Genomic DNA, 14,394 nt, shown 5'->3' with positions numbered 1-14,394 from the left:
AGTTTTCCCCGCCTCGGGAATTGGACTAGCAGGAATTGGGGCTAGTTTTGGGTCCAAAACATAGGCGAGCTTCAGTACATGAAGCATGAACTTGACCTTGTCAGCCCATCGGGTGTAGTTCTGACCATCAAACTGGTCAAGCTTGGAAAATTATTGGTTCATGTAGTGGAGACTAGCAATTGGGATTTGAGTTTTCATTAGTCTGTTGAAATATAAACACAAATAAAAACCTTTAAGATTGTTGTAAATCAAACTAATAGACAAACAAGGAAACCGACAATTAATATTGAGAGTTATATGTCGATTAGTTGCGAATAATAAATCCAATTATTATTATTATGATTACCAAGTTTCGTCCAGAAACCCGATTAATCCTTTTCAATTAGATATAATTATAAGAAAGGTAGACGGAAAGTGTCCTATTATTGGACGAAATTAAAAAAAAAAACAAAACAATAATGTAAAAGGGACCTGTTGACGGTTGATCTTGAACGTGGAATAACTGCACGGATCGAACTCCTGTCTTTAAAGGTTTTTACTTCGTTTCTATTGGTTATAAGCAATAGAATACCATGGGATTTAATGCAAATCTATAGATTTTCCAACAGCACTGGAAATCGATAAACACAAAGTGAATACTTGGAAACTGGAAGAAAACCGCAAAGAGAGGGAGAGAGCTTTGAATTTTTGTGAGTGTCAAATACGGCTCCTAGGGAGCAGTATTTATAGGTATCGAAACCCTAGAAGGCATGAAACGAGCCCTCATAATCCGGCCCTTAGGGCGATGACTTGCTCTCCAAGCAAGCCGCAAGTCATTTCCTGATCCTTCCACAATATCCTGACTTGTCCTCCGCGAAGTCAACGGTGGTCAACCATTGACCCGAACTCGTCAAAAATAAAAGCTCCTCAGCTCCCAACGAAGTGCAAAGTGCGCCTAAATCGTGCACTCGCGGCGTCGACTAGTGCTAGGCTAGGCGCGTGCGTAGACTTGACTCATTCCTTTGATCCACTAAAGCCTTTAATGGACTATTAAGGGAATAAACTTATCCACCCACAAAGATTTTTCCTCCCATTAATGGGATACAAAAGAAATTATCAACTTGAAATTCCTTTATATATATATATATATATATATATATATATATATATATATATATATATATATATATATATATATATATATATATATATATATATATATATAATTCCAACAGAAGATAATGGACGAAAACAATGACAACAGTTAGCTGACAGTTATTAGTTCAAATAGCATCAACGTTTAAAAATCAGTTTTTTGGTTGAACCGTTGTGGTTACTGGTTCCTGGTTTAACCGGTTCGACAGCTGAGTCAACTGGTTTCTATAATTTTCATCTTTTTTTGTAAATTTTCCTACACAAACATACATATATAAACAATAAATTTGACGTTTACAAATTTAAACATTAAAATTTATATAAAAATAAGTTGTAGATCAATCCAAATATATTAAAATAACACATAACCATACATTTTAGTGTTTAAATCAATCAATATATGTCAAAAAGAAAATAAAGTATAATACCGAAATATTGTTTTAGATGAATACAAACACATCGAAAAACTTTACAGTATTTATCATATGTTTTTATTTTTAGAAAACTAAATGGATTTGAAAAAAAAAATCACCAAAATTTATTATGCAAATGGTTATTTTGCATGTGTTTTTATTCGGTTTAATAGGTTTATTTTGACCGGTTCAACCTGGTTTTTTTTTTTTTTCTAAAAATCGGTCGATTCAATCCGGTCCAGAAATCAACGTAGAACCGGTGATAGTTGAACCGTTTCCTCCCCCTGTTCCCAGTCCAGTTGGTTCGACCGGCCGGTTTATACCGGTTTTTAAAACATTAATAGCATTGTATGATTTATGACTTGTTTAATCATTTATATACCGATAAATGTTCAAAACATGAATCGACTCGTGAATATCTTTTTCCACATCTAAAATGAAGTTAAAAAATTAGATGACATTGAACATGTTTATCTCTTTTATAATTAAGTTTATATGTTTGACCAATGCCTATAAAATTTCATCCAACAAAACCCAAATTTATATGCATCGCCTGAAAACTTTTGATACTACAATGATCAAAGATATATAAAATGAGCGAGACAAGAAATGTAGGTCCAAAGCCATGCCAGGATGATGTGTAAATGACTGGAAGTACCTTGGAAGCACACAAGAAGGCAGTGTCCTTGTAAGGCAACACAAACCCAATATAATATATATTAGCTGCAACTCCATCAATTTACATATTATTTTTGTTGCCATTATCTTGCCTTTTAAAATAACTAATATTAATTAAAGAGTGGAACTATTAACAAATTAATATATCTATATGTATAAAATTTAAAGTTACGATTTTTTAGTTTCAAAAATGTGTCTAAAGAGACTCAAATTCAATTCACGTGGGAAATTAAACATATATGATCAATTTTGTGTATGCTGTGGGTTATTCCTGCTTGGGGAGGAAACATTTCTTGGGTTTCCAAAAAACAAACTTGTATTACAAATTTTATGTGTTAGTCATTGTTGGTAATTAGACCATGCTTAAAGAAGTTAGTGTTTGAGAATCCATGGTGATCAAACCGAGACCAACAAAATAAATAACCCTAACTCTTTTACACTAAAATAGTGTATAGTGGTAAATGAGTCGAATCCACGGAGATTGGTTCAATTTATAACTCTATGAAAAATCTCTTTGTAAAATAACAATAAAAATAAAATGGGGGTGTGTTTAGTTCTTTCGAGTGTTTGACAAAAATTAAAACTAGCTAGGGTGAAAATATGACAAGTAAACAAGTAAAAGATTGGATTAAATTCAATGAAGTGGAATTGGTTGATTTTGGGGTTCACCTCATGGATGATATAATTGACTTATCATTAGACTTAATGGAATAACACTTGTGAATTGGTTTAACTTGGCTATAGCAATTCATAAGCACAAATTGCCTCAACTCTTCTTAGAAATGAAAATGGTTAGAGGAGCTCTTAACACATTTCCTTAATTGAAGTCATAAAATCAATGAAGCATAAAATCTTGTGAAAATCAATTAGCTTTAAGTTGTAAGAGTTACCAAGTCCAAAAGATAATCAAATGCTTACATTATCATTATGGAGGAAATATTTCCATGGTTTAAATGAAATGAAAACAAACATATAAACCATTTGTTGCTTACTAATTTGAAGATCCACTACTTAACCAAGAAATTAGTCAATAAAAACAAGCATTCATTCATCCAAGCTCATGATCAAAGATAAATAAACACAACAAGATGTTTAACTAGAAAACATTCCCATAAACTTCAAACACAATGTAATAATAAGTCTTCAAAGCAAATAATCATCCATGGGTCAAACCCTAATCAACCAAATGAAAGTTTAGCCAAGCATGACCAAGGTAAAAGAAAAACAATAGAGTTTAGTGATACCAAACATTGTCTTAGATGCAAGATGAAAGGAAATTACACTAATCTACCAAATATTCTTCAAATCTTCCAAAGCTTCTTAGAGAGAATATGGAGTATGTTCTTCAAGTTCCCCCCCCCCCCCCCCCCCTCAAATGAGCCTCCAATCACCAGCTAAGGAGAGCCAATTTCTGGATTCAAAAAGAGACCAAAATCTACCCACCAAACTTCCACAAATAGAGTCAACAAGTCAAAACCCGGAAACAACTCAGTACAACCCACGCGGACCACGTATGGACCCACGCAGACCGCGTGGGTAAAGCTGAATGTGAAACTTGGGCCATTTAACATGCATTTAAGCCCAATCTTCATTTCTTCAACTTCAACCCATAATCATAACTCTTTAAGACCCATTTGCCATTCCAAAGCCTTCTAATGATTGACCCAATACTCCTTAAATTTTCTTGTAGCTCGATTCCGCGCCGCCTCATCATCATCCTTGCCCATAAATTAGATCCAAATTGATTTCTTCATTTACGCAAGCACCTAGCCCAATCGCACCACTTCAAGTCCACAAGCAAATCACATGCCTTCATAAGCCCCACATCCTTCTAAGCCTCCAATAACAAATAGTCTTGGGTAAATCCTACAATTAAGCTCAAAAGACTAGAAAGCACCTGGTAAAGGAGAAAAATGACAAAAAGATAAAATATGCATGAAGATTGACTAAAATGAGATGGTTTTAACTAAAAATAAACTATGAAAAGAAGTAATAAAAACGAAACTATCAAATCACCCCAAGCTTGAACCTTACTTGTCCTCAAGTAAGACAAGACTAAAATGAACTTGGGACGAACTACCCTAAAAATAAAAAGAATGGATAGAACCATGGAACCTGTTCATCATTAGTCAACATGGTCAGAATTAATCTCGCTGCTATCTCACAACTTTTTCACCCGATGACAATGGGATCATAAACCACAGCCAGGACAACTCCTCTAGGTGAGTAAGGAGGGATGGTCAGTCGCAGCCTCAATGGAACATGCATACAATGAATAACATCTGTAGCAAGGAGAAAGCGACTGGATGGGATCGGGTGGAGCTCTTCTTTAAGTGCACACTTTGATCTCACGTCTGCCGGCTTCTCTCATGTGTACCTAGGTTTAATCGCTTGGGCACCGTTGTAGGAATCGGCTCACTTAGCGTTGGCCCGAACCTCCCGTCGTATCCGACTCAACAGCCTCTCTAATATCACCAATTTGCGAAAAGAAACAACTCGATCAATATACAAATATACAATCCTAAATAAATGAATATTAAACGCCGGACGACCGAGATGCTGGAAAATGTGTTCAATAATTGAACCAGCCACCTGTCTAAGATAGTTGCACCATTTTTTTTAACTAGATACACCATACTTGAAAGTAATGTATTAACAATCGAAATCAAGAAAACCCTTTTACTCAAAATTTGGTTCCCAAAAGTGTGAAGGTGGAACCGAAAGGGTAGTAATATAATCCGAATGGTCTAAGTGTGAAAATGACCATGTGTTAAGCATAAAGATGTAATGTGAGCTCCTTTATAAACTTGTAATTTTTTTTATAATAAACAAAAATTATGAAAATGTCCAAGTATGGACTAAAAGGCTCTCTAAAATCCTAAGGAAATCACAAAAAGAAATGGTGATGTAAAGAGGCCGGATATGGATTTTACTCGGGGACAAGCACCAGTGCTTCATCCTAACGGTTCTAACATGATCAAGTGTGATCCTCTCGGCGGTAGTGACCGCAAGGGTAAGACATTCAGTACTATAGTATATCCTACAGTCGTTAGTATTGTATGCATAATTCTGATGGGTTTTGGTCCTAAGCACATCCTATGTGCTCATACAAACCCTAATGCTTGGATCTAGGTTTCTCTATTGTACATGCAAGTTATCCTAGACTATAAACCCTAATTCTAGCATACAAGTAATCATATTAACATGAGAATGGGTTTAAGATATTACCTTGATTGTTATATAGCAATAACAATCCCAAATCCTCCTTGTATTGACTTTAGAAAGCTTAGAGTCACAAATGTCACTCCTTTAATGGTTCACAAACACCAAGAGCAAGAGGATGAGGAGGAGAGAGGATGAAGGCTGCCCAAAACCGTCTACAAACCCTAGAGAAGTCTTGTCCACGTTTTTGGGTCATAAGGGATGTATATATAGTTAGGCTGTTAGGGTTATCTAACAAGGAAACCCTAATTTGGATGCTTAAGCCCTAAGCAACCCATAGATTCCTTTCCTTAAGGCCTTGGACGATTTCTTATGGGCTTCCCCATAGAATTCGTCCACTCCTTAATATAAGGCAATCCATGGCCCAAATTGCAATTATCTTATAATTACAATTCCAGTCCCTTAAGTTTAATTAATCTCTTTTAGTCACAAAACTAATTACTAATTAATTCTTGACTAATATTAATTAAACAATATGGTTTCTCATTTAATATATTATTCTCATAATATATAAATCATACTTAATCCTTTCTCTCCATAATTCATCCTATCAAGTTGCTTTGGTGAAGGCAACCCAAAAGGACCATGCACCATCGGGTCAAGTACATACCAAAATAGTTATGGACTTAGACACTAATCCAACAAATTCTTCATGAAAACTACCTGGCCATGATCACTTACCCCTTTAAGCTACTAGCATCTGATACCAAGTATGAAATCCCAAGCTGCAGCTAGTAGTCCCCGTTCGATGGGTGAGACAGCAACAAGATCCTGGACCAATAATGATACAATAACTATGAACCTGTTCCATGGCATCCAAGAGAGGTGAGAATAAACAGAAAACAAAAATGCATGAATGCTAATGCCCTAAGCTAAATGCCATGCAAAAATAAAAAGAGAAAAAGAATAAAATAAAATCTTTTTGGAATTTTATAAAAGTAAAAACAAAATGAATGCAATTTAAGGCTAAATGCTATGCAACCTAAGCTAAAATGCATGAGAAAGCAAAAAGAAAAAGGGGAAAAGGGAATATCCCACCCCAAGCTTATAAATAAGCATTGTCCTCAATGCTTGGGGCGAGGCGAAAGTACCTAAACCGGGGGATCGGGAGGAGGATACGGGTATTGGGGTAGGGGTAAGGGTAAGGTGGAGGGGGATAAGGATGGGTGGGTGGGGGTATGGATAGGGAGGCGGAAGTGGGATGTTCTCAAAATGGTTTTGGGATTCATGCCACCCCCACATATGGTGCATTTGCTGGGACATGATTTGGTTTGAGACACAAAGCGACTCGAACCGCTCGGCAAAATTGGGGGGAAGCGGGTAGCACCCGGGAGGGGTTTGTGGCTGGGTGTACTACGGACCATGGGTGGGCTCATCACCGGGCTCATCATCCATAGGCATCTCGTCATCATCTTGATCTTGCATCACATCCTCATTGACTGACTGAGTGATGGTCCTCGCGAGTCTCCACTGAGAGAGATCGTGGAAGGAGAAGTTGGTGACTCGAGGGTCGGGAAGAATGAGATGCCCGACCCCTTGAGGACAAAACCAAGTGAAGCTGATCTTGTTCCTGCGACGGATGTGGTGCATGTTTATGAGGGCGCGCTCATCCAAAAGATTTTTGCTGTCAACAGGCTGGAATTCATCAGGGAGCTCGATGTCAAGACCGCGAGCCAAAAGTGTGACAAATCCCCCAATGCAAATATCACCGGACATCTTGGATCTCATGTGGGCGCATTTGTGGAAGAAGAATGAAGCAAAGTCCGGGATTGGCAGCCTTTCACGCCTCGTCATACACCAAAGGAAGAAGAGCTCATTTTTGGTGACCTGGCCGGCTTCTTTGCAGGCAAAAACGGTACAAACCAGGATGCGATGGGCAATATGGAGGCATGGGTGGATGATAGAGGTTGCTTTATCCCGACCGGAACATGAGAAGATACCCCCGGTGATTTTCGTCCAAAATGTCTCGTGATTGAACTCAGCAGGTAGGACGTCGAAAACTGTGGATGTGTTTGAAGAAGGCAAGCCCATCGTTGCAAAATCAATGTACCTTCGGTCCCCTAGAAGCTGGAATGCGGCTTTCCTTTTCTCACTGTCGTACCCGCTGTCGGCGAGAAACTCTCTAGTGGGGAGCTCATAAGTGTGCGCCATGAGGTTGAGAAGGTTTTCCCACCAATGTTACGGAACAATTGGGTGACCCCTTCGAGAACCCGAAGTGATATAAGCGTGGGCTTGCACACGAATTTGGTAGATGCAACTTTTCTAGGCAAGCTCTTTGTGTAGTTTTCGGCTGCCTTGGCATCCCAAAACCTTGGGACATCAGGAGCATCGCTTTGATTTCTTGTCGGGGCTTTGCCTCGGCCAACAGCCGGGCGCTTCCTAGATGTAGACATGGACTTCCTGCACGAAAAATAACCACTACACGAACCACAATCTCAACAAACAATATGTCAATCCAAATCACCAACTAACTTCCTATGGACTTCTGAAGCAATTCAACAATCAAAGCAAGAAGTGATTCGTAAATTCATTTGATACAATAGCCTATGAACGGACATGCATCTTGATCAATTAAACAAAGGAAAGAAAATACCCGTTTTTGTTGAAAGTTCAAAGTTTGCGCGTGAAAATTCGGGATTTGACAATCTTGCAACTCTCCACCCCAAGCTTTAGCTTTTGTTTAATATCCCGGGAGAAGCAATTTACCGTGAAAACCCGACGAATCCGGCAACGGCTTCAAATTCCGGCGAAATTTTCTGGCGAGCTTTGGGAAATATTTTTGGTGGGGTTTGCAGCCTTGTCCAAGAGGAGAACAATGGTGGTGTCGGAATCGCGAGAGGTGGCCGGAGTTGGCCGGAAAGCAGCGATGGGATGGTGGTGGTGCCCCGAGATACAGCAACAGATCGGACTGTTGTTTTAGTGGGGTTTGTAGAGCTCTGAATTTGGAGAAGAATGGCAGTGGTCTCGCGAAATTCCGACCGGCTGTTTGACGGGAAAGTGAGCTTTAGTGGTGGAGATGGAGGTTCTCTAATGGAGGTTAGGGAAAAAAAGAAGAAGAAGAAGTGGGGAAGAAGGAAGGGCTGGCTGGAGTATAAGGGGGTTTAAATTGCGGTCAAACCTAGTAAAAAACGAGTCAACGCTGGTCAACAAGTCACGCGGACTCCGACTCGGGTACACGCGGTCCGCATGAATAAGCCCATAGCTATTCTGATTTATCTTTCACGATACGCGATTGACTCCTGCCCACAAACGGTCTGATTTAATAAACATCCGGACAAGCTTCCAATGACACGCGGTCCGCGTGAACTTGACTGGAATTCTTCTGTTTGCGGTTGATGGACACAGACGATTGAGGGACTACACACGGTCTGTGTTAATAAACACGCGGACGGAGGATCAAGTACACGCGGACCGCGTGTGTAAGGCTAAATTCTTCTATTTGTTGATAATGGACGCGGATGATTGAGGGACTACACGCGGTCCGTGTTAATAAACACATGGACGAAGGATCGAGTACACGCGGACCGCGTGTGCTGGCTTGACATATTCCATTTTTTTTGCTCTTTCACCATTACGAACACCAGGCCCTTAATTCCAACATTCTTTTATCTCAATAAGGAAGAAGAAAAAATGTTAAATCCAAAAATGAACCAACCACGACATTTATTCGGAACTAGAAAAGATGAAAACTTTAGTTTTCCAAAAATACCCTTCTTTAACGTCTTTGGCGAGACGTGTTTCCTTCTTGATTTTAGTACACCGGGGCATCCAATTGGATGACTTCTAAGATATTTTCATTAAAACCTTCATAGAAAGGTTTCAATCGATGCCTATTGACTTTAAAGATTTGCCCCGTTTCTTCACTTTGAATTTCAACCGCTCCATGTTCAAAGACTTTTAACACAACAAACGGACCTATCCATCTTGACCTCAATTTTCCTGGAAATAATTTCAATCGCGAATGATAGAGCAAGACCCTATGTCCCGGGTCGAAATGTTTTCAGGTAATGGATTTGTCATGGAAAAGCTTTGTCCATTCCTTGTAAATCCTTGAGTTTTCATAGGAGTCATTTCTCAACTCCTCCAACTCTTGGAGTTGAAGCTTTCTATGCCTTCCCGCCTCATCAATGTTGAAATTGCATTGTTTGACCGCCCAAAATGCACTATGTTCCAATTCCACGAGAAGATGGCATGGCTTTCCAAAGACCAACCTAAACGGGGACATTCCTATCGGGGTCTTGTACGTAGTCCGATAGGCCCACAAGGCATCATCAAGCCTTGAACTCCAGTCTTTTCTTGAGCGATTCACTGTTTTCTCAAGTATACTCTTCACTTCACGATTCGAAACCTCTGCTTGACCGTTCGTTTAAGGGTGATAGGTTGTCGAAACACGGTGGGTCACGTTGTACTTCTTCAATAGAGCCTCCATCATCTTGTTACAAAAATGCGTCCCTCGATCACTAATCAAAGCTCTAGGCACACCGAATCTCGCAAAAATATTAGACTTTAAAAACTCGATAACCGTTTTGGCATCATCCGATCTTGTGGCTTTGGCTTCAACCCATTTAGAAACATAGTCAACCGCGAGCAAAATGTAAAAGTTGCCAAATGAGACGGGAAATGGGCCCATGAAATCAATCCCCCATACATCAAAAATTTCACAAACAAGGATTGGATTTTGGGGCATTTGGTTCTTTTGCGAAATGTTTCCCGTCCTTTGGCACCGCTCACAACTTTTGCAAAACAAATAACAGTCGCGTGACATGGTTGGCCAAAATAACCCACATTCAAGAACCTTTCTCAAGGTTCGGCTTGGTCCGAAATGTCCCCCACAAGCAAATTCATGACAGAATTGAAAAATAGATTGATGCTCTTGTTGGGGTACACATCGCCTAATGATTTGATCGGGACAATGTTTCCACAAATAAGGCTCATCCCACACATAGTATTTTGCATCACTTTTGAGCTTGTCTTTTTGAGCACGTGTGAATGTGTCGGGATACCTTTTTTGACCAAAAAGTTAACGATATCGGCATACCAAGGAATAGATTGAGTAAGGGAAAAGAGATGCTCATCCGGAAACTCGTCCCGCAACGGGAGAGGGGTTTCATTTGAAGTGATCCGGCTTAGATGATCGGCAACGAGGTTCTCGCATCCACTCTTATCCCAGATTTCCAAGTCAAATTCTTGTAACAGTAGGATCCACCGGATGAGTCTCGGCTTTGCATCTTTCTTCGTCATCAAGTACTTAAGTGTTGCGTGATCCGAATACACTATGACCTTGGTACCAAGTAGGTATTGTCTAAATTTCTCCAAGGCGAACACTATGGCCAATAGCTCTTTCTCCGTGGTATAGTAGTTTCTTTGTGCGTTGTCTCGTGTCCTTGATGCATAATAGATCACGTGGGAGGCCTTCCCATTCTTTTGACCCAAAACGGCGCCTATCGCATAGTTGCTTGCATCACACATGATCTCAAAGGGGAGATCCCAATTTGGTGCTTTCATGATGGGAGCGGATGTAAGCAACTCTTTGAGCTTGTCAAAAGCTTCTTTGCACGCCTCATTGAACTCGAAATCAACCTCCTTTTGCAAGAGTTGTCACATTGGTCTTGTTATCTTTGAAAAATCTTTGATGAACCTTCGGTAGAAACCTGCATGGCCTAAAAAAGAACGAACTTCCCGAACACAAGTCGGATAAGCTAAGCTTTGAATAACATCAATTTTGGCCTTATCTACCTCAATTCCTTTTTTAGACACAATGTGACCCAAAATGAGACCTTGAATCACCATGAAATGACATTTCTCAAAATTCAAAACCAAGTTTGTTTCAATGCATCTTTTTAAAATTTTTGTGAGATTGGTCAAACATTCTTGAAAAGAGTTGCCATATACCGTGAAATCATCCATAAAAACCTCAATTATGTTTTCAACGTATTCCGAAAAGATACTAACCATACAACGTTGGAAAGTGGTCCCCCGACGTTACACAATCCAAATGGCATTCTACGGTATGCGAAAGTGCCAAATGGACATGTAAAAGTTGTCTTTTCTTGGTCCTCTGGTGCCACCGGGATTTGGTGAAAACCGGAATACCCGTCTAGACAACAATAATGGGATTTCCCTGCCAACCTTTCTAACATTTGGTCAATTAAAGGCAATGGAAAATGATCTTTTCGTGTGCTTGCATTGAGTTTCCGGTAGTCAATACATACTCTCCACCCGTTTTGCACACGGGTGGGGACCATCATACCTTTGTTGTTTTCGACCACCGTGATTTCTGTCTTCTTTGGCACGACTTGAATCGGACTCACCCACTTGCTATCCGAGATTGGATAGATCATCCCCGCATCTAGGAGCTTCAAAATCTCTTTCTTGACCACTTCCACCATTGGTGGATTCAACCTTCTTTATGCATCTCTACTTGGCTTGCATTCATCCTCCATTAGGATCTTGAGCATACAAGTGGATGGACTCAATACTTTAATATCCGCAATTGTCCAACCCATGGCTTCTTTATGTTCCCTCAGCACCTTGACGAGCTGTTCTTCTTCAAACTTGGTTAGGTGAGTTGAAATGATAACCGGAAGGGTCTCGTTGTCTCCTAAGTACGCGTACTTCAAATGTTGAGGGAGGACCTTCAATTCTAATTCGGGCGGTTGGGCAAGGGAGGGTGGCAATCTCGTGTGAGTTTGAGGTAATTCAATTTGCTTCACACTAAATTGGGTGGTCTTCTTGATTTCCAAATTGTTGACTAATCTTTCAATTTCAGGATCTAGTGAGTAAAGCTTCAATTTCTTGGCTAATTTTGCATAGTCAAACCCCTTGCTCAAGATCATCTCCAATACGTCATCATCACACAACTCGAAAAACTCTTGGGTCATTGGTTCAATAATATCAACAAAACACAAAGATGAAACATCACTAGGATATCTCATAGCGTCATAAATGTTGAAACTTATTGTTTCACCGTCAAACTCCATTGTCAAGCTTCCCGCATACACATCAATCTTTGTTCGAGCCGTCTTCAAGAATGGTCGCCCAATTAAGATTATACCCGATTTTGAGGATACTTGTTCATCTAGGTCAATCACATAGAAATACGCCGGGAAGACCAATTGGTTTACTTGAACTAGGACATCTTCCAAAACACCTCTAGGAAAGACACTTGATTTATCCGCAAGAGATATTATGACACTAGTTTCGCTTAAGGGTCCGACATTCAATGATTCATACATTGAGTAAGGCATGACATTGATAGAGGCACCAAGATCAAGCATAACACTACTAAAGATGACATCTCCAATCTTGCAAGGGACCGTGAACATTCCAGGATCTTTACACTTGGGTGGAGGCTTCCTTTGTAAAACCGCAGATGCATTTTCGTTCATCGAGATTTTCTCATTCCCTTTCAACTTTCTCTTGTTGGTGAAAAGCTCCTTCAAGAACATTGCATATCTCGGAATTTGTTTGATTTCATCAAGTAAAAGGATGTTTACTTCCACCTTTCGGAATGTGTCCAAGATCTCTTTCTCCACCATATTCTTCTTTGAAGTTGCAAGTCGGGAGGGGAACGGTGGGTGAGTGGCTATTGGTGTCACTAGAGGAGTAGTCTTCTTTGGGGCTCTGGCTTGTGTGTCATTCTTGGCTATGGGATCCTCAATGGGGATGATCTTTATTTCTTCCTCCTATTCCCTCGACTTCTTCTTTGAACTACTTTCTCCGACTTGTTTGCCACTTCTCAAGGTCACCACATTGACATTTGGGTTCTTTTCGGTTTGAGAAGGGAGTTTACCACGGCATTCCAACTTGCTTATAGATGTAACTATATCTCCCATTTGTGCTTCAAGGTTGGAGATACTAGTCCTTGTCTCTTTTTGGAATTGTTGGGTACTAGTGGCTAAAGATTTGACAATGTCTTCAAGAGACATTCCGGAGCTACTTGGTTGAGATTGAGGAGGTTGTTGATGATGACGTGGAGGGTGCGGTTTGGGTTGATAGTGTGGTTGTTGATGTTGGTAATGAGGTTGTGGTGGTGGATAGGACGGTCTAACCAATGCATTTTGAGGCAATGGTCTTGGGTTGTAGCTTATGTTGGGATTTGGCTTCCAACTTGAATTATATGCATTTTGGTAACCGGATGGTTTGTTGTGGTAGTTTTGGAACTCTCCCGTGGCATTCACATGCTCCGCATCTTCTTGAAGGATGGGACACATATCCGTAGGATGTCCCATTGTTGCACATATTCCACAAACCATCACTTGTGGGGTTTGTCCCGTGGCTAGCTTTTGGACAACGGAGGTTAGATCTTTTATTTGAGACTCAAGATTTGATGTTCCCACTTCATTGACTTTGTGTTGTGTGTCTCTCTTCATGTCTTGGCACGGGCCAAAATGTTCAGAGTTCGCGGCTATGGTGTTGAAAAGTTGTCTTGTTTGTTGTGGAGTTTTACTAAATACATCTCCACCACATGAGGCACCAACTAGTCTTCTCTCCATTGGCAACAATCCCTCGTAAAAGTGTTGAATGAGGAGTTGTTCCGGAATTTGGTGTTGTGGGAAACTATAGCATAAGTTGTTGAACCTCTCCCAATAATTATGAAAAGTCTCATTTTGACCTTGGCGGATTCCACAAATCTCATTTTTAAGACTTGAGACTCTTGAAGCGGGATAGAACTTATCAAGGAAAGCTCTTGCCATGTCGATCCATGAGTTGATCGACCCCGGTGGAAGATAGAATAACCAATCTTTTGCTCTATCAGCCAATGAAAAGGGGAATGCCCTTAGCTTGATTTGGTCATCGGTTGACCCTTGTGGTTTCATGCTAGTGCAAATAATGTGGAACATCTTCAAATGCTTATGAGGGTCTTCATTCTCCAATCCATGAAAAGTTGATAGGTGGTGGACTAAACTTGACTTCAACTCCGAGCCTCCTTCCAAAACTGGGTAAT

At 40.1% G+C, this 14,394-nt stretch overlaps 1 protein-coding gene across 1 annotated transcript; it reads right to left on the bottom strand.

The window, feature by feature from the left end:
• Positions 1 to 11,854: 11,854 nt before the first annotated feature.
• On the bottom strand, positions 11,855 to 12,985 carry LOC111896879 (uncharacterized). Its single transcript, XM_023892845.2, has one exon. The coding sequence runs from the start codon at positions 12,983 to 12,985 to the stop codon at positions 11,855 to 11,857; it is 1,131 nt and encodes a 376-aa protein (XP_023748613.2).
• Between the last annotated feature and the right edge of the window lie 1,409 nt (positions 12,986 to 14,394).

This window comes from Lactuca sativa, chromosome 4 (genome assembly GCF_002870075.4).
Source record: "Lactuca sativa cultivar Salinas chromosome 4, Lsat_Salinas_v11, whole genome shotgun sequence".
In the NCBI taxonomy this organism is placed as follows: domain Eukaryota; kingdom Viridiplantae; phylum Streptophyta; class Magnoliopsida; order Asterales; family Asteraceae; genus Lactuca; species Lactuca sativa.
The sequence above is the reverse complement of the archived record's forward strand: the minus strand, read 5'-3'. Positions and strand labels throughout refer to the sequence as shown.

Bases quoted from the DNA above. Each gene is read 5' to 3' on its own strand.
- LOC111896879 (XM_023892845.2), bottom strand. From the start codon at position 12,985: ATGGTGGAGAAAGAGATCTTGGACACATTCCGAAAGGTGGAAGTAAAC.